The following is a 20,503-nucleotide window of genomic DNA, read 5'->3' on the forward strand; positions in this document are numbered from 1 at the left end:
GATGTTTTCCTTTCATTTACTGGAAACAAACGTGGTGCTGTATCAGCAGCAAAACAAAACATCTCTAAAAAAAAATAATGATAACTGACGCCTTTGCTTTCGGAAAAATGTAAATGTGGAAGGAAAAGATGCCATCAAGAGCAGAAGGAGCCAGAGGCACGTGCCAGGCCCTGGGGTCTTGAAGAGACAACAGGAAACAGAGAAAATAAACAAACAGAAGGAGGGAGGAGAGGAACCGTGGGGTGGGGGGTGGGGGGGCGGAGAGAGGAGGCTACCAAATGAAAAATAATTTGTAAATAAAAGAAGAAACATGTGGTAAATGTGAAATTTATTGTTCTATATTCGAAGCCACCTGTCATACCCCAACTATTCAAATTACAAATGTCATATTATAAATGAAAAGTTGATAGTGGAGAGAAATGAATGATTAGGCTAAGAGAAAACCTTTTCGTTTAAAAATGCCTCATTGGCTCAGCAAGGAAAAAAAACAGCTCTGTGAGGATGTCTTCATCATAAAAAGCAAAAGGGCTGGAGAGATAGTGCAGTGGGTAGGGCACTTGTCTTGCACACAGCTGACCTGGGTTCGATTCCCAGCATCCTATATGGTCTCCAGAGACTGCCAGGAGCTACCCCAGGGTACAGAGCCAAGAGCAACTCCTGAGCACTGCTGGATGTGGCCCAAAACATTTTTTTTTAAAGTTAAATTGGGCCGGAATGATAGATAGCACAGCGGGTAGGGTGTTTGCCTTGCACGCAGCCAACCCGAGTTCGATTCCCAGCATCCTATATGGTCCCCTGAGCACCGCCAGGGGTAATTCCTGAGTGCAGAGCCAGGAGGAACCCCTGTGCATAGCTGGGTGTGACCCAAAAAGCAAAAAAAAATAAAATAAATTAAATTGATTAAATAAAATAATCTGGGCCTGGAGAGAGAGTACAGCAGGTAGGGTGATTGCCTTGCATGGCCGACCCGGGTTTGATCCCCAGCATCCCATATAGTCCCCTGAGTAATTACACGGCCAGGAGTGATTCCTGAGTGCAGAGCCAGGAGTAACCCCTGAGCATTGCTGGGTGTGCCCCAAAAAGCAAAAATAATAATAATAAATAAAATATAATAAAAAGCAAAAGCCTTTTTAAAAGAACGACGGCGGCACGCAGTCCCGTCCTGACTCTGTGACCTGCGGGGGCACAGGCACGGGCAGCCTGTGCTCGGGGAGTCCGGTCTTGGAGGACGAAGCACCCCGGAGGAGTGGCACGGGCTGCGGGGGGAGGCGACTCGGTGGCTTACAGCGCCCACCTCGCCAGCAGGGGACGGGCACTCATCCCCAGTGCCACGCGGCCACCGAGCTCCGTCCTAACGGCTCTGCAGTTGTGCCCGGCAGCTGCCCCGTCTATCACACCCCAGCGCTGGCCCCAGGTTCCGGCTGCACCACAGCCAGGAGCGTCTGGGCACTGCTGCCCAGTGGGCACACCCCAGGCCAGCGCGTCGGGGCGGCAGCAGCGACAGAGGGCCAGCGGGGCAGAGGGAGAGTGCCCAGACGTCCCAGCTACAGAAGCTAGGACACGGCTGTCCAGGGGCGGCAGGGACCGCCCAGCAGGCAGGCGCTGGCCTGGCTCGCAGCAGACCCGGGTGCGACGCCAGGCGGGAGCCCTAAACAGCCTGAGCCCCGAGTCCCACGAGGGGCGCCAAAAACAAAACCACCCAAAAATTCTGTTTAAAAGAAACTGAGGCGAGGACGAAGGGTGGAAGGCTTCCGCGGTACGTGAGGCCTGGCTCAACTCCGGGCACCTCAGGAGGGCTGGGCAGCGGTGTCGGTGAGACGGGCAGGCCCGGGAGTCGGGGAGCCGCGGGGAACAGGAGCGGAGGGCTCTGGCCGCGCACAGACACGAGTGCAGGCCTGGAGGACGCACGAGGGCCAACTCCAGGGACGAGGCTGAGGCAGCATCTCTAGCTTGGACCCCTCGGCCTTTATGGGCCCCAGAATATTCCCGGGGGGTCACAGGTGAAAAGCATGTAAACGGGGGCCACAGCATGAGGCCAGGGGGTGTCACGGTGAGGACACGAGGTTGCAAGGAGCCACCGTGGGGAAAATGTTTGGAAACACTGGCCTAAAGGGACGCCATCCTCGGAGAGGAGTTCTAGAAGGTTCCTCTGCAGAAAGGAAGCAGGCCTGGCATGTGCAAGCCCCAGGACTCCAGCGTGGGGACATGCGTGGTCCCAGAGAGACAGTCTGCTCAGGGAGGGGTCGACACCGGCCACTTCCGTGACCCCCGGTTCCCTTCAGCCGTTCGTGTCCGTCACCACTGGGTGACCCGGTGCGGAATCCCCTGCCCAAGAGCACGGGACGCACCGCACAAAGCGCCTGGATTTTGAACTCCGTGTTGATCCTGGAGCAATAGCACAGCGGGGAGGGCGTTTGCCTTGCACGCGGCCGACCTGGGTTCGATTCCCAGCATCCCCTATGGTCCTCTGAGCACCGCCAGGGGTGATTCCTGAGTGCAGAGGCAGGAGTGACCCCTGAGCAGTGCTGGGTGTGCCCCCTGCTCAAAGGCAGCAGGGGGGGGGGGGGGGATATATTGAGAAATCTACTGTGGGAGCTACCTACTTCTCTCCCAGCCCAGGGCCCACCCAGCTCCTGACTTGAACCCTGGCCATCACAGCCCGAGGCACCGTCACACGGTGTCAGAGGTGTGCACGCCCCGTGTGGGGAAGCTGAGGAGAAGCGCCCATGGGTGTCAGCGCCCGGACTCTGCAGACAGCCCCTCTCTCTCCCCGCCTCACCCCTGCACAGCCCTCCCTGGGGGGACCCAGAACAGAGCCCGCCAAGGCCCAGTCACTGCCGAATGGGGGAGCCACTGGACAGAAGGGCATTTGCACGGGCGGATGGACCCACAGATGGGCAGACAGATGGACAGACAGGTGGGTGGGTGGATGGATGGACGGACGGACGGGTGGATGGGTGGGTGGATGGATGGGTGGATGGATGGATGGATGGATGGAGTAGGTGGGTGGATGGGGTAGGTGGATGGATGGATGGATGGATGGATGGATGGATGGATGGATGGATGGATGGATGGGTAGATGGATGGATGGATGGATGGATGGATGGATGGATGGATGGATGGATGGATGGATGGATGGATGGATGGATGGGTGGGTGGGTAGATGGATGGATGGATGGATGGATGGATGGATGGATGGATGGATGGATGGATGGATGGATGGATGGATGGATGGATGGGCGGGCAGGTGGATGGGGTAGGTGGATGGATGGATGGATGGATGGATGGGTGGATGGATGGGCAGGTGGATGGATGGACGACCAGACTGGCAGACAACGGCCCAGTGATTTCTCCTTAAAAGGGAAATTATCCACCCGCATCCTGTGGGCTGCAGCCCATCTCACCATGCCAGGGCTCCCACCAGCTGCTGGGGGCTGCCGTGACACAGCTGGCGACCGGTTGGGCTTCTCTGAGAGGAGCAGGACTGTCCACGTCATCACTGGACAGCGATTTCCCGGAGCCCTGAAGCCTCAGACCCCAAGTTTCCTTCACAGGCCTCTACCCGAGCCACGTCTCCGCTCATGAATGAGGAACAGTAAGTACACACTTTATGGCCGTTTCCGTAAGATCAGGGCACAGCGGCAAGCACTGGGGCTTCTTCCTCTCACTCGCCCCCCCCCCCCCCGACCCCAGGCAGCTTGGGGAGGGAACCGGAAGCTTCTCCGGCGTCAGAGCCCACAGCTCACAGGCTGAAGACGGCCACAGGTCACAGACGAGCCCGGCACCCTGACCCGCGTCCATGGGCCCCGTGGCAGGGACACTCGGGAAAGCAGCGCCAATGCTGCCCGGGTGGAAGCCGAGCGGGAGGCCCCTCGGCCCACAGCCGCCTGCCCCACGGCCTTCTCCGGGCTGCCTCCACCACTGCTGCCAGTGACGTGTGCACTGTGCGGCCACCACAACCACAGCCACCACAGAGGGGGGTGGGCTGCCAAACCCGCCAAAGGTCTGTGTACACACACACATGCACATGCATGCACACACGCACCACACCCATGCACACACCTGCACACACGCATGCATACACACATGCACGCGTGCACATATGTATGCACGCACATACACATGTGCACATATACACATACACATGCATGCACACACGCACCACACCCATGCACACACGTGCACAAACATGCATACACACATGCATTCATACACACATGCGCGCCTGCACACATGTACACACGCACATACACATGTGCACATATATACATACGCATGCATGCACACACATGCACATACATACACGTGCACACAAACACGCACACCCACACACACAAATGCACGTACACACTCCCGCCCTCGGTCCTCTGCTGGCCTCAAGCGTGCCTGCCCCCAGGCAGCAGGCCCCCAGCTGGCCCTGAGGGACAGGGCAGAGGGTCCGAGCCAGCGGGAGCGCGCCCGTCTCACCCCCGCACGCTGCGTCCCTGACACCTGGCAGGGAGGCCCCGAGCGTCCAGCCACCCTCCCACCCGCGCGTGGTCACTTGGCGCCCCACGTCCCATTCGGGGGAGTGGACGCTGCTTTCTCGGGCACGGTGCGACCGTGACTTGGCCCTTGGCGCCTGCTTGGCAGACACCCAGCTACACCGGCGGTGCTGGGGGGCCGGCGGGGGACAGGGTCCTCAGCGTGGACTCGAGCGAGCGGCCCACGCCCGGCGTAACCACGACTTCTGTCAGCACTGGCCCCAGGGCCCGGGTCACTGTCGGGGGCGCCCAACACTGGCAGGGACGCGCTGATCCAGATGCCGCCTCCTCGCGGGTGGCCAGGGTCACCTCCGGTCACACGTCACGAGTTGCTCCCAGTCCTCTGTCCGGCGAGCAGGAGCACACGGGAGCCTGGGGGGGCCGGGCAGGCTGACGCGGGCGGGCAGGAAGCTGAGACCGCGGCTCACGGGGAGGGGACACGTGTATTCGTGGCTGTTCAGGGGCGCCGGCCGGCCAGGCGGAAGGAGCTGGCGTCGTAGGCCCACACCGTGTCCATGCCCTCCCCGGCCACCTGGTCTGCCCGCCAGCCCGGGAAGGGGAAGCGGCAGGCGACCACGCGCGCGTCCGCCCCAAGCTCCTGCTCCAGCTTCTGGGCCAGCTGCGGCATCTGTGGGGAAGGACGGGCAGGAGGTCAGCGGGAGGCCCGGGGACACCCCCCAGGACGCCCTCCCGTGCCCAGGAGGCCAGCGGCCCCGGCGGCCGAGCGGCACGAACCACGACCATGCCCCCAGTATACACATGTGAAGTGGCACTGATGAAATTCCTCCTCTCCTTAAACACTTCGACCCACTCCGACTCACTGGCTGACTTTTTGCATTTTCAGCACCTCTGAAATCTGACAGTCGTAACTGGGGCTATTTTTTCCTTCCTGATTGCAAGGGGGCATCTTAAGGTCAGTAACATCTACACGCAAAAAAATAAATAAATATGCTGTAACGGGACTGTGAAAAATCACCTGCATCCTACCGACTTGCGGTCTCGGACTCACACCTGCTAGGACTGGCAGACGGCACTGGCGACAAGGCGCACGGCTGTCCCCAAGGGGTCCAGCCCCCAGCACCCCCGGGGCGGCCGTGCAGCCCAGGCCTCCTGGCCCCCCGCGGAAGGAGGCCCCAGGACGACGAACAACCACCTGGGAAACCAACATTTACACTTTCTTTAGAAACGTTTCCTTGGGGCTGGAGCGATAGCACAGCGGGGAGAGCGTTTGCCTTGCATGCAGCCAACCCGGGTTCGATCCCCAGTATCTCCTATGGTCCCCCGAGCACCACCAGGAGTAATTCCTGAGTGCAGAGCCAGGAGTAACCCCTGAGCATCGCCAGGTGTGACCCAAAAAGCCAAAAAAATCAAAAATAAAAATAAAAAAGTGTTTCCAGCACATGCAGCTTATTCGTTTCCTGATAGACTCGACGACCCACGGGAAGTAAAGCCCCCTTACTCATCCCCCAGGTACCACGTCATTACCAATCTATCTGGAGAAGAAAGCTTTACTGTTCGCTACGAGTGTTGATGTTGTGATTTCATCAGCAAATTAACAGACACAAAAAGGATGTCCAGGTTCTCAAAATATATTACCACCATCACCTCCTAAAAATATTCTCCCGTTTTCTTCTTTTGTCGGGGGGGCGGGTACACACACCCGGTGCTCAGGGCTGTCGCCGGGCTCTGCCCTCAGAGGTCGCTCGGGCCCGGGCCCAGCTGGGCCTGCAAGGAGCTGAAGCCCCGGCCCTGACGGCCGCCGAGATGGGCTGGAACCCACAGGACCACTGCAGAGGGGAAGCGACAGTGGCCCCGCTCCGCTGCCCGGGCCAGCCCTGCTGAAGAGGCCACAGGGGCAAGTACCCGCCAGTCAGACCCCTGCACACTCCCCACCTGAGAAATGCAGCCCCCCCGCCCCGGCCCGCCTCACCAGAAGCAGGGCTGGAGAGAGACCAAGTGGCCGACAGCAGTGCAGGGGGGCTGGGGGTGGGAGCCCAGTAGCTCACAATACCCTGACCCCCAAACCACAGCACCACGGGCGAGGAGGAGAGGGGAGAGGGTGAGGGAGAGGAGGGGGGAGGGAAGGAAGGGAAGGAAAGGAAGGAAAGGAGATCGGAGGGGAGGGGAGAAGGGAGGAGAGGGGAATGGCAGCCCGGGGCCTGAGCAGTGCCAAGTGTGGCCCCTATTTCAAGAAATAAAAATAAAGGGAGGGGCTGGAGCCACAGTACAGCGGGTAGGGTGTTTGCCTTTTACTCGGCCGACCCGGGTTCGACTCCCAGCATCCCATAGGGTCCCCTGAGCACTGTCAGGAGTAATTCCTCAGCGCAGAGCTCGGAGTAACCCCTGTGCATCACCGGGTGTGACCCAAAATGCAAAAATAAAGATTTTTAAAATAAATAAATAAATAAAAGGAGGACGGAGCGATAGCACAGGAGGGAGGGCGTGTGCAAACACAGCTGACCTGGGTTCAATCCCTGGCATCCCATAGGGTCCCCCGAGCACGAGTGCATGAGCCAGAGTAGCCCCTGAGCATCGCTGGGTGTGACCCAAAAAGCAAAGGAAAAAAAGGATGGGCCCCGGAGCAACAACACAACGGGTAGGCGCTGCCCGGTACTCAGCCAAGCCAGCTCGATCCCAGCACACAATATGGTCCCAGAACTGCCAGGAGCAATCCCTAAGCACGGCTGGCGTGGCCAGAAAGCCAAAATAATAAGAAGAATAATAATGATGGAAAATACTTCCTGATATGACCTGTGGCTAAAGTGAGCCAAAATTCTAATTTTTCACAAAAATCGATACCCAGGTAACAAGGAATAAATATTCGCTGTCACTGTATCACTGTCATCCCGTCGTTCATCAATTCCCTTGAGAGGCGTCAGTCCATAATAGGCTCCTTTGACCTAAAAATAAGGAGTTCTGTTCTCTGAAGGGAAACTGTGAGAAGAGCTTTGTTCCCAGGAGGGAAATTACACGTGCAAAGAAGACAATCGTGTCTCTCCGAAGTGTCGGAGTCTCCTCGTGGTAACTGTGCTCCTAGAAAGGCTCGTGGCGAGCATTCCCCATGACCAGTGCTCTCTCCTCTGTCCGGTTTCTCTCCCGGGACTGTCCGGCATGAGCAGCCTTTGGCCCCTAAGAACGAGCAGCCTTGGTGGCCCGGGCGCAGGCCGGGGTCTGGGTCTCAGGAGACGCGCATGGCGCTGCCGCCACAGCCCGGGGCAGCCGGTCCGAGGGTCTGGGCCCCTCCGGCATCCGCAGCCCCAAGGGCCCCGCCTGCCCTCCTGGGCCTGAGAGTGGCCGCAGCTGCCCGGCCACCCTTTCCCCGCCTGGCACCCTGCCAACTGTGCGGGAGGGAGGGGTGAAGGGAGGAGGAAAGGATGGAGGGAAGCGGGAAGGAGGGATGAAGGGAAGAAGTAGGGAGGGATGAAGGGAGGAGGAAGGGAGGGGTGAAGGGAAGAGGGAGGGGTGAAGGGAGGAGGCAGGGAGGGGTGAAGGGAGGAGGCAGGGAGGGGTGAAGAAAGGGAAAAAGGGAGGAGGGAGGAATGGGTGGAGGGAGGGAGGAAGGGAGGAGGGAGGGATGGGTGGAGGGAGGACGGAGGGAGGGGTGAAGGGAGGAGGGAGGGGTGAAGAAAGGGATAAAGGGAGGAGGGAGGAATGGGTGGAGGAAGGGAGGGGTGAAGGGAAGAGGGAGGGGTGAAGGGAGGAGGCAGGGAGGGGTGAAGGGAGGAGGAAGGGAGGGGTGAAGAAAGGGAAAAAGGGAGGAGGGAGGAATGGGTGGAGGGAGGGAGGAAGGGAGGAGGAAGGGAGGGGTGGAGGGAGAACGAAGGGAGGGGTGAAGGGAGGAGGGAGGGAGGGGTGAAGAAAGGGATAAAGGGAGGAGGGAGGAATGAGTGGAGGAAGGGAGGGGTGAAGAAAGGGATAAAGGGAGGAGGGAGGAATGGGTGGAGGGAGGGAGGGGTGAAGGGAAGAGGGAGGGGTGAAGGGAGGAGGCAGGGAGGGGTGAAGGGAGGAGGAGGGGAGGGGTGAAGAAAGGGATAAAGGGAGGAATGGGTGGAGGGAGGGAGGAAAGGAAGAGGGAGGGAGGGGTGGAGGGAGGACGGAGGGAGGGGTGAAGGGAGGAGGGAGGGAGGCCGGTCGTCAGCACACCAGAACCTGCCGAGTTCTCCGTGGCCGCCAACGCCCTGCCCGGGGAGGTGAGGGGCTCCACCCTCTGCCGGGCCCACAGCCTCTCCCGTCCTGGCGGGGCTGACCAGCGAGTGCACCAGGGCGGACTCACCAGCCAGTGCTCACTGAGAGCATCCGGCCAGGTCCACACGGGGCCCCTTTCCGGGCGCTGCCCAGCCCAGGGCCGTGAGAGGGTGCAGGCCCTGGGACCCGGCCGGCCGGGGCTTGGGATGGCTGGACCCTCGGACGGCCCGGGCAGGGGGGGCACCAGCATCCAAGCAGCCCCCTCCCCACAAGGGAAAGAGCTGGGCCGGACCGGGACCTTCCTCCCACCTGCCCTCACCCGCCCTCGCCCGCCCTCGCCTGCCCTCGCCCGCCCTCACCCGCCCTCCCCTGCGCTGCTCTGCGCCCCCCGCCCCACACGCCTGGGCTGTGCAGCGCCGGCCTTACCCCTGGCCGGAACAGCAGGACTCACTCCCGGCCGGCCGCGCCAGACGCTGGGCCCCCAGCGAAGGCCACTGCTGCCCCCTGCTGCCCACGGCAGCCGCTCCCCAGAGCCAGGCCACAGGGAGGCCCGACACCACTGGGGCACACGCGCATGTCCAGTCAAAGTCCCCCCTCAGAAAGTCAATTACCACAGAAGGGACCGACGGGCTCGTTAGTGAGCCGCCTCCAGCTCTGCCAGGATCACCCCACTGCTGATGCCTCGTCACTCTGTTTGGTTTTGGGCCACACCAGGCAGTGCTCGGGGATATCCCCTCCTGAGGGTGTGGCAGGTCTGCTGGACCGATGGCGTGGCCGGGGATGGAACCAGCACATCAGGGCAGCGGCCTTAACCCCGGCCTCCACAGCCTCACAGCCTCCACAGCCTCCACAGCCTCACAGCCCCAGAGCCCCACAGCCTCCACAGCCTCCACAGCCTCCACAGTCTCCACAGCCCCACAGCCTCCACAGCCTCCACAGTCCCATAGCCTCCACAGCCTCCACAGCCCCACAGCCCCACAGCCTCACAGCCCCACAGCCCCACAGCCTCACAGCCTCCACAGCCCCACAGCCTCCACAGCCCCACAGCCTCACAGCCTCACAGCCCCCACAGCCTCACAGCCTCACAGCCTCACAGCCCCACAGCCTCCACAGCCCCACAGCCCCACAGCCCCACAGTCTCCACAGCCTCCACAGCCCCACAGCCCCACAGCCTCACAGCCTCCACAGCCCCACAGCCTCACAGCCCCACAGCCTCCACAGCCCCCACAGCCTCACAGCCTCCACAGCCCCACAGCCTCCACAGCCCCACAGCCCCACAGCCTCACAGCCCCACAGCCTCACAGCCTCACAGCCTCCACAGCCCCACAGCCCCACAGACCCACAGCCTCCACAGCCTCCACAGCCTCACAACCTCATATCCTCACATCCTCCACAGCCTCCACAGCTGTACAGCCTCGCAGTCTCCACAGCCTCCCGCTCTTAAATGACCCCATCTTTTTATTTCTGTCACAAACATATAGACACCCAACTTCCTCCTAATTTCAAATTATTGACAATTTTAAAAAGAAGACCTGGAGCAATGAAGCAGCAGGAAGGGCAACTGCCTTGCATTTGGGCGACCCGGGCGACCAGGAGGTTTCCTGAGAGCAGAACCAGGAATAGGTCCTGAGCTGGGTGTGGCCCAAAAGAAAAAAACAAAAGAAAAAAAAAAGAATTCTGTCATTTTCAGGAGTATGATGCAACTCAGAGGGGAAATAATACTTTCCTTAAAGACAGTGCTCTGAAGGTTCAAACAAGAGTAAGTGTCTCTGGGCCGGAGACATCACGCAGGAGGTGAAGCGCGTCCCTGCACGTGGCCGGCGCGGGTTTGGTCCCTGTCATTTTGCACGGTCCCGCCAGGCCAGCAGGAGTGACTCCGGCCTACAGAGCCTGGAGTGGCCCCTGAGCATCACCAAGTACAGCCCAAACTCCCCCCACCCCCGAGGCCCCCAAAATAGTACTGTCACCGTCACCGTCACTGTCGTCCCGTTGCTCATCGATTTGCTCGAGCGGGCACCAGTAGCATCTCCATTGTGAGACGCTTTTGGAATACACCAATATGGAATATTGCTTTTGGAATACGCCAATATGGAATACGCCACGGGAAGCTTGCCAGGCTCTTGCCGGGCTCTCCGAGAGGGACAGGGGAATCGAACCCAAGTCAGCCACGTGCAAGGCAGATGCCCTACCCGCTGTGCTATTGCTCCAGTCCAAAATAGAAAAAGAAAAAAAAAATGCTCAATGGCTCAAATGTCTAATTCAAAAAGTGAGGTATAAACAGGGAAAAACCAACAAAATGATCCCTCCCCTCCCCCTTTTCCCTTAATTAAAGCTCGTATCAGTTCTGCGGTGGCATTTCCGCAAACAGCCAATTTCACCAGCTTCTAACGGCTCCGCCGCTGACTGAGGCGGGGGGGGAGGGGGGGATCCGTCTCCCGCACCAGCGCCGACAGCAGAGGCAGCGCGGAGGGGCAGCGCGGGACCCCGGACACGGCTCCCTGGACACGGCCACCCTCGGGACAGTCCCTACAGCCCGGAGCCCACCAGGCACTGCCGAGACACAGACGGGGATGGCTGAGGCAAAGGTCACGCGCATGGCTGGGTCTCGGGGCCCCCTGGCGTGCAGGGCGCGGACAGAGGGGACTCACCATCTGAGGGACCCCGAAGATCACGACGTTCGAGTATGGCGAGAAGCTCACCTGGAAGGGAGAAGCCCACGGTCAGGCCACGTGAGCCCACAGGACGCGTCCCTTGTCATGGAAGCCGGGACATGTGCAGTGACCAGGCCCCGCTGGCCCGGTCATCCCTGGCCCTCCGCCCACTGTCCCCCACTGGGTTGGGGACCCGCCTTCTTGGCTTTCCTGGGCCTCTCCTTGAGGGGCCGGCGGGTGACGGTGCGGCCGCCCCCGCGGTGGTCCTCCATCTCAGCTCCGTCCCCACCGGGCCAAGGTTTGGCCCTTGCAGACGCCCACCCAGCTGCGTCCCCACCCCCGCGGGCTTCCTTGGCGGCCTGGCGCTGAAGCCCCATGACCTCCCGCTTCCCCTCCCCTCCCGAAAGGTTTCATTTTGAAGATGCGATGAAACAGTCTTTAGTTGGGAAAGACGCAGGGAAAGTGCTTCGCCATCAAAATCCTTATCACCCAATAAAAGCCTCACTTGCTCCGTGGAGAGATCGTTCTCGAGCATTTGATGGTTTTTAAAAACCAACACCGCACACAAAACTCAAGCGGGCCGGCTACGCTACTGGTGGTGTGATTACAAGGGAAACTCCTACCTAAGGAGAAGCGTTTCATGAAGCGTGGCCGGGGCCAGCTGAGCCGGCGCCTGTGGGAACGCCCGGCCTTGCTCTACTGTACCTGCAGTCTGGGCTCACGGTAAGGCCCTGGGGCATCTTCCTGGCTGCTTACGGCAGTTAGGGGCCTCTGACGATCTTTTTGTGGCTTTTTGCGTCACACCCGGCGATGCACAGGGGTCACTCCTGGCTCTGCACTCAGGAATTACCCCTGGCGGTGCTCAGGGGACTACATGGGATGCCAGGAATTGAACCCGGGTCGGCTGCGTGCAAGGCAGACGCCCTCCCCGCTGTGCTATGGCTCCAGCCCCATCTCTGGTGATCCTCAAGGAAGCCGCTGTCCCGTCTGGACTGAGCCCGCACACTCGACACAAGAGCAGAGGGCGAGACTCATGTCGGCAGGGGAAGCCCGACAGCCCGGGGCTCCCTTTCCGGCCCGGCCTCTTCCCGGGGGGGCCGCAGGTACAGAGACGAGCCTGGAAGAGTCTCCTGCACCAGGAAGGCGCCGGGGGCAACGGCCACGGCTTCTCTGCCTCCTGCCTCCTTCTCGGCCTCTCCAAACTCACAAGCGTGTGCACATGTGGGCCCGCCGCCCCCTACACACAGACACAGACACACAGACACAGACACAGACACACACACACACACACACACACACACACACACACACACACACACACACAGAGTCTCCTACACACCAAGAATGCTCCTCACAAGCCGATGCCCAATTACAAACGGAAGACTCCCAAAGGACAGAGGCTTTTCTTTGTTCTCTAAAGCTCATCACTGTGCCATGAATCAGAATGAGAAGTTTGCTCACTGAGCAGTCGCCCCGACGGGGCGGCGGCGAGGCCAGTGGGCAGGAAGGACGTCGCCCTGCACGCAGCCGGCCCAGGTTCGCCCGAGCACCACCAGGGGAGATCCCTGAGCGCAGAGCCCGGAGTGACCCCTGAGCATCTCCGGGTGTGGGAAGGGAAAAAAGAAAAAGGTCTGGCTGTGCCCCGCTGACTGCCAGGGCTCAGGGCGCTGGGCTGGGGGCTGGGGGGGGCCTTCTCCCGGCCCCTCCCACGTGGGTCTGGACTCAGCCAGCCTTCCCGAACATGGGCGGGCCGGTGCGGTCTTGGTGAGCTTGAACCACCGCGCACGCAGCCAGGGCCAGGAAGTGCAGGCGGGGGTGGTGCAGCCACCAACCTCCTCTTCAGATACTTGCAAACAGATCTCAGGCTCAGCTGTGGCCTGTGAGGAAGTGAACATGCGGCCAGAGGGTGCACCGCTGGCTGGATGAGCAGATGAACCTCGTCGTCGACGATGCAGAAGAGAGTCACTCAAACACAGTCAAGAAAACAGCTGGGGGGCTGGAGCGATAGCACAGCGGGTAGGGCATTTGCCTTGCACGCGGCTGACCTGGGTTCGATTCCCAGCATCCCATATGGTCCCCCGAGCACCGGCAGGGGTAATTCCTGAGTGCAGAGCCAGGAGTAACCCCTGTGCATCGCCGGGTGTGACCCAAAAAAGCAAAAAGAAAAAAGAAAAAAGCTGGGTGGGACCACGCTAAAAGGAGACGCTATTTCTCTGCGCCAGAGGGGCTCCAGCTAGGCCCCACGGCTGTCGGGAGAGATCGCCGAGAAGGCGCTGCAGCGTGACTTTTAGGCGTTTCTTCGGGGAAAGTGATTTTAGAACATCTGTTCATCCTGTTTGGGTCACTGTTAACATCCGACGACAGTAAATGCTGGGGGGTTGTTTCTATTTGAAAAAAAGAACATGGGCGGACCGGCCGCGGTGGGGGGTGTCCAGTACCTGCGCCCCCTGGCTGGGCCCCCGGGCCTGTGCTCAGGAGGTGCTCAGGCCTGCGTGGTGCACGGTGAGTCACATCTGTCCCGGAAAGGGGGTCCTGTAGGAGGCACCGACGCAGACCCCGTTCTCTCCCCACGCCCTGCCCCGCGCTCGGCCGTGATCAGCAAACCACAGGCTCCCGCCCTCCGTCCCACGTACCTTCCACAGATCCGCCACGTGGAAGGTGGCCGAGTCCTGCACGCCCTCCCGCCAGGCGCGGAACCGGGAGTACCACACCAGCCAGGGGTTCAGCTCGTAGCCCACGGCCGCGAACCCTTCCTTGGCCGCAGCAATCACCTGCGGGGAGAGGAGGCGCCAGCTCAGACCCGGCCAAGGGGACGGCTCGCGGGCGAGGGCGAGGAACGCCTCCCGATTCTCGGCCCGGAGGGGCGGGTACCGGCCCCTCCCCGCTCCCCGGAGAAGGCACCGCCCAGGCTGGGAACACACAGGGAACCAGCTGTGGGTGCCGTGGAAACCACCCGTCCTCGGGGCGGGAGAGAGAGCAGTGGGCAGGCGCCCGCCTTGCATGTGGCACCCCCGGGCTCAGTCCCCAGCCACATACGGCCCCTGGTCCCCGCCAGGAGTGATCCCCGAGTGCAGAGCCGGGAGCGAGTCCTCAGCACAGAGCCGGGAATGACCCTGAGCACAGAGCCGGGAGTCAGCCCCGAGCACACCTGGAGATGGCCCCAAAAATAACAAAGCCACCTGCCTTAGGGGATTAACCGGACACAGCCTTAGTTCTGAGGACACTCAGAGCCGAGAGCTACAGTCACTGGGCTGAGAGGAAACAGTCTGCTGCAGAAGGCGCCAGCCTGGGCGGGGACGGGCAGGGGCTGGCTGGGCCCCGCAGCCCGCAGGGCACCCCGGCTAGACAGGCTTGCAGCACCGCGAGGCTCCCCTTTACGAGGGACCCTCAGACCACAAAGACACTCCATGTTGGTCTGAAGACGGGCTCCGGACTGAGAGACATCTGGGCTTTTCCAGAGCAAAAGTCCCTTCTCGGCCCGGCCCTGATTACTCCGCGGCCACCGACACGGATTGTGTCCTGGCCCCACGTAAAGCATCGCCAAACACGGGCCTGGCTGCCGCTGCCCTAACCCTGGGGCTCACTGGAGGCTAAGGACGGTGCCACCCGGCCCACAGGGGAATGTTCTGGAACATCTGGACCGCGGCTGGCCAGCAGCAGCGTTTGTGTCTCTCTGGTCTCCACCGGGGGTCAAAGTGAGTTACGGTGAGACAGGCGGGAGGGACGGCGGCCCGGGCCTCTCCTCCCACGGCTCTGAGCGAGCGCACGGGACCGTCACGCATGTGCAAGTACACACCAAGAGGCAGAGGCTCGAGAGCCGGGAAAACGCCTCCACGGGTTTCTTCCCATCAGACCCCAATGTTGGCCAAGATCCCAATGGACAATCTCCTCACTACCAATCAACTCTTCCTTCTCACCTGCCTACGACCAAAGCACATTTGCTGTGAAGAAAACAGGCTGGAGCCATAGCACGGCGGGGAGGGCAATGGCCCTGCACGCGGCCGACCCGGGTTCAATCCCCAGGATCCCATACGGTTCCCCGAGCACCGCAAGGAGTAATTCCTCAGTGCAGAGCCAGGAGCAACCCCTGAGCATCGCCGGGTGTGACCCAAAAAGAAAAAAAGAAGAAAGAAAATTGGAGGAGAAAATAAACTCCAAATTCACGCTGAAAGGGGGTGACAGTCTGACCAAACAACACAAAATTAAGCCCCTGTGTGAAGCGGCCAGGCTTAGCCGTGTCCGTACAAGCCCCTCGGAGGGGGAGAAAGTGGCAGGGTCCTGAGACGGAGCTAGAGGCATGAACACGGGCACCAGAGCCTTACCCTCCCCAGCGTCGCCACTCACGGCGCCTGCATCGCTTAGGAAGCTAAAAGTGGACACTGTGGGTTTGCGTTGGGCCAGCCCGGCGGGGCTCACGCTGGCTCCGCACTCAGGACTCACTCCTGGGCTCGGGGGACCCTGTGGGAAGTCGGGGATCGAACCCGGGCCGGCCGCGGGCAAGGCCAGCCCCTCCCCGCTGCACTATCTCCCTGGCCCTGGGGGGACCTTCCTTGAGGCGAGACAGACTCACGATTCGGCCGTCGCCGCTGCCCACGTCCACCAGGGGCCCGCGCCCGCGCCGCGCCATCCTCAGCACGTTCTCCACCTGCCGCGGGGTGGCGGGCACGAAGGGCAGGCAGACCCTCCGCAGGGCTGGCGTGACGAAGGGCGTGGCCACGGCGTAGAGGGCCACCAGCGCGCCGCCCAGCACCCCGGGCAGGAGGGCGCCCCAGCGAGGCTGCTGCCCTGTGCCGGCTGCGAGGTGTCCCTCGGTGCCCGGGTCGCTGCCCGCGTCGGCGTCCAAGCCTGCATCGGGAAGGGGTAGAACACGGCGTTAGCTGGGCCGGAGCGAGAGCACAGCAGGGAGGGCGTTTGCCTTGCACGCGGCCAACCCGGGTTCGATTCCCAGCATCCCATAAGGTCCCCCGAGCACCGCCAGGGGTGATTCCTGAGTGCAGAGCCAGGAGGAATCCCTGAGCATCGCCGGGTGTGACCCAAAAAATAAGAACACGGCGTCGTGTCCCGGCCGTGCTCACTGAGCGGCCACACGAGCGTCACAGGAGCGAGTTAGCGGGAGTGGGCAGAGTACTACTCGGGCCCCACGGGGAAGCCTGAGTCCCAGCGACTAAGTGAGGGGGTTGGCAGAAGATGATTTGGTGCTGGTGGCGGAGTGAGGCCTTTTCTTTCCAATGTCTTGATTGTTTTTTTTAATCGGGACGCGAGCCACCCTCACAGCACAGTGGGTTCGAGCCCGCTTGGTACTCTGAGGTCTGTTGGCTCACACAGACACCCGCCAGGGGCCCCATCCTTCAGGGCTCAGAGCCGAGCCCCAGCAGTGGGCAGCGAAGGTCGAACCCCGTCTCAGGCGCAACGACGTAGCCGCGTCCAAAGTGTCAGGCATCCGTCACCCAGTTCCACCAAGACAGTTCCCCGGGGGGACCCAGTTACGGGTTGGCGACCAAGGCAAGCACCTGAGGCAGCGCTGGGAGAGAAGAGATTCCTCATGCCGGCCCGGGAAGGACAGGAAACATGGTGAGTGCCTCATGCTGGCCGGGTAAGACTGACACCAACCCGCCTCCACTCTGGGCAAGCAGCAGCCCTGGTTTCACCCCGCACCATACACTCACCAGAATCCCCGGGGACACTCCCAAGCCTCACAGCAGGCCCGATCCACCCTCCACCAAGGAGCCCTCCAGGGTTCTCTCCGTCCAGGCCAGCTCTTCCCTGGCCCCTCACACCCCCACCAGCCTCATCCCTGCGCCCCCTGCCTGCCAGGCCTGAGCGTCTAGGCCGACAGCGGGGAGACCCCCAGGCCTGGGTCTGCCCTGTGCAGGGTCACACACGCGCCCCCGACACCCCAGGGGACAGGGAGAGCCGGGCGTCCCCCTCACCGCCCTGCGTCCTCTGCCCGCCTGATGCCCCCCTCCCCCACGCCGCCCTTCCCTCTGCTGAAACCCCGACACCCACAGTCCAGCAGGACCCGCGGGGGGCAGAGCGCCCAGATACTTTATGCCAAGGCTGGGTCTGGGGGTGTTGGCTCACCCCCGCAATGCCCAGGGGTCACTCCCCGCTCCGCACTCAGGAACTACCCCTGGCGCTGCTGGGGGGCGCCAAGCATACATGGGATGCTGGGAATTGAACCCAGGGCAGCCGCATGGCAGGGACACGCCCTCCTGCAGGGCTGGGCTCTACCTGCAAGGCTCCGGCGCCGGGCCTGGGGGACCCGGAGCACTCAGGGCTGGAGCACAGGATCTGCGAGCAGGAGGCCACCAGGCGGGCCCCTGAGCAACGGACCGGGAGTAGCGGCTGAGCACCTCCGGGGAGGGCACCCCCAAAACAAACCCAAACCCACCCTGAGCACTGGCCTCGGCTGTTCCTCACTGCAGCGGAGAGATTTGTGTAAGCATTTCTTCTTTGGGGGGAGGCTGCTTTTGGTTTTTGTTTGGGCCACACCCAGCGGTGCTCAGGGGTCCCTCCAGGCAGGACTCAGAGACCCTTGTGGTGCGGGGGACGGAACTTGGGTCGGCTGCTGGCAAAGCAAGAGCGTTATCGGCTCCACCGTCATCCCTGGGGCCCCTGGGGGAGCTTCTGAGGCGGCACCCACGCAAACCCGACCCACGAGTGTACTGTGACAACCTCCCGGTAGTGTCCCCACCAGCAGGACTCAGGCCCTGGAGCTTCAAAACAAACATGAAGACCGTCCCTACGACCCTGTGTGTCCAGAGTCCAGACCCTCCCCTGGCGTGAGCGTCGGATGGAGGCGCCCGGTGCTCCTCGCGAGTGGGCACAGCAGGCAGGGCTGACCACAGGCGCTTCTGTGGGCCCCGGGCTGACCCAGTCCCCCAGAGCCCCAGCCGCTGACCAGAGGGTCCAGGTGGCTCGCTGGGGGGGCTCCGGCTCTGACCATGGTCGAAAGCGTGTTCAGGAACACAGCTGTGCGTGCCGGCTCGAGCTACTGAGACCCCCGGGCACCCTAGGGACCCGGGGCCTGACCCCAGCTCAGGTCAGAGGAGAAAGGCGGGGGGCGGGGGGAGAAAGACGAGGCCCGACTAGCGCGGTGACTGTGCCCAGCGTGGGGCATTCATTGGAACGACACAATATTTAAGGGCGTTTCCCTGGGTTCTGTGTGCACAGGGGGTGGGGGGCTTAGACCTTGGCGAGCCCCCCTGCCCCCCACCCGTTTCAAGGGCCTGTTAAATGCCGCATGTGCCTGTAACTGCAGGGCCGCCTAGGAAGCCGGCGTCGCGCTGCCTTGCGTCATTGAGGCACCACTGATACGACACCAGGCTCGCTCGGAAAAGCCTCTTCCCTCCCCGTGTTTGAACAGGGCCCACAACAGCCACGGCCGCGCACTCAACCCATCCCCACGACACGACAAACGGGGTGAGGCACACGTGTGGCCAAGTTCAGGTTTGACGACGAAGCAAGTTCCTGCTGGGCTGCAGCTGACGCTGAAAGCTGGCCCCCGGCCCACCCAGTGCCGGACACGGGTCCCAGCCGGGTAAGCGGGTCAGGGGGCCGGCAACAGCACAGCGGGAGGGTGTCTGCCTACTGCAAGGCCTACCTGGGTTCGACCCTGGCACCCCATGGCCCCGAGTATGACCAGGAGCAACTGCCGAGTGCAGGGCCGGGAGTAATGGCCGGGAGTGGCTCACCCCACTCTCCCCCCCAAAATATGATTTTAGTTATTTTTGTTTGGGTTTTAGTGGAGCTTGGGGGTGGGGGGGGTCACACCCAGCAATGCTCAGGGGTTACTCCTGGCTCCGCACTCAGGCACTGCGCCTTGCGGTGCTCGGGGACCCTATGGGGTGCCTGGGATGGAACCCGGGTGGGCCCCGTGCAAGGCCGCACCCTCCCCGCTAAATACACGGGCGGGCACCGAGGGTCAAGTCCCCTCTGCCCAGCACAAGCCGTGGGGGCTGAGGCGGGCCGTCAGGTGGGATCACAGCGCAGGCGGGAGCTCAGGGACCAGTGCTCTGAGGGAGGGGAGAGGCAGCGGGGGGGCAGTCTGGGACCCACTTGGGGCAGGGCTGGGCACCGGGAGGTCCTCGTTGGCTGCAGCCCGCCGGGCCGTTAGGGGCACGCATGCAGCGGGGCAGCAGGGGGCGGCCCCGGAGATCAGCGTTTAGGATGCACATGTGCAGCTTGGTGGGGGTGCAGCCCCCGGGGTCAGCGTCGGGAGCACGTGTGCAGGGGGGGTGGGGGGAGGGGGGAGCTCTGGCAGGAAGGTCCTCGCTGGCCGTTTGGGGGCGCGTGTGCAGCAGGGGGCAGCCCGGGGGTCGCGTGTGCAGCAGGGGGCAGCGTTGGGGGGCGCGTGTGCAGCAGGGGGCAGCCCGGGGGGCAGCGTTGGGGGGCGCGTGTGCAGCAAGGGGCAGCGCTGGGGGTCGCGTGGGCAGCAGGGGGCAGCCCGGGGGCAGCGTTGGGGGACACGTGGGCAACAGGGGGCAGCCCTGGGGTCAGCGTTGGGCGACACGTGTGCAGCAGTGGGCAGCCCGGGGACCCCGAGCCCGGGCAGGGAGGTCCTCGCTGGCCGTTTGGGGCGGGCCGGGGAGCCCAGGTCCGGCCCCGCTAAGGGCCCCCGCGGCCGCCGCAGGAGCGACCCCGCCCCCCGGCGCCAGCACACGCTCGGGGCCAGCGGGCGGGGCCGGAAGCCGCGCGGCCACGCGGGCCCCACGCACGCGAGCAACGGCCGCCGCCGCCCGCACGCCCCGACCCGGCGCCCCCACGGCCCGGCCGGTGCGCTCACCTCCGCCTCCCGCCATCGCGAGACTTCCGGTCGGTACCCGGAACCGGAAGTGGGCTGTATCATCGCCCCGGGGGCGGCGGGGGAGCGTGATGCTCGGGGTCGCCGGCTTCCTCGTGGGGACCCCCTTCCCGGAACTGCCCAGTTGTGTCGCCCCCAGAAGCGACTAAACTCCCCCTCCCTCCGCCCGGCCTGCGGGGGCTGGGAGGGGGGGTCCAGGATCCCACCCGGGGGCGGGGCCTGGAAGCTTCCCCACCCCCGCGCTTCCGGCGCGCATAGCCGTTTCCGGAGACCGCGGGTTCCGGAAGCGCCGGCCCGGCGTTAAACTCGTCCCCGCCGCGCCACACAGGTCGCGCGCGCCG

At 62.7% G+C, this 20,503-nt stretch overlaps 1 protein-coding gene across 1 annotated transcript; it reads right to left on the reverse strand.

Moving 5' to 3' along the window:
• Positions 1-311: 311 nt before the first annotated feature.
• Positions 312-20,405, reverse strand: ATPSCKMT (ATP synthase c subunit lysine N-methyltransferase). Its single transcript, XM_055137887.1, has 5 exons — positions 20,145-20,405; positions 15,930-16,204; positions 13,993-14,130; positions 11,357-11,407; positions 312-5,151 (listed from the first exon to the last, which is right to left on the reverse strand). Exons 1-5 carry the CDS (start codon positions 20,158-20,160, stop codon positions 4,981-4,983), a joined length of 651 nt encoding a protein of 216 aa, XP_054993862.1. The 5' UTR covers positions 20,161-20,405; the 3' UTR covers positions 312-4,980.
• Between the last annotated feature and the right edge of the window lie 98 nt (positions 20,406-20,503).

This window comes from Sorex araneus, chromosome 1, assembly GCF_027595985.1.
Source record: "Sorex araneus isolate mSorAra2 chromosome 1, mSorAra2.pri, whole genome shotgun sequence".
Classification (NCBI taxonomy): domain Eukaryota; kingdom Metazoa; phylum Chordata; class Mammalia; order Eulipotyphla; family Soricidae; genus Sorex; species Sorex araneus.

Excerpts from the sequence above, each read along its gene's own strand:
- ATPSCKMT (XM_055137887.1), bottom strand. Across the intron at positions 14,131-15,929 it reads GCAGCGGCGACGGCCGAATC|GTGATTGCTGCGGCCAAGGA; the intron begins GTGAGTCTGTCT and ends CTCTCCCCGCAG. Across the intron at positions 11,408-13,992 it reads ACGTGGCGGATCTGTGGAAG|GTGAGCTTCTCGCCATACTC; the intron begins GTACGTGGGACG and ends TCTCCCTTCCAG.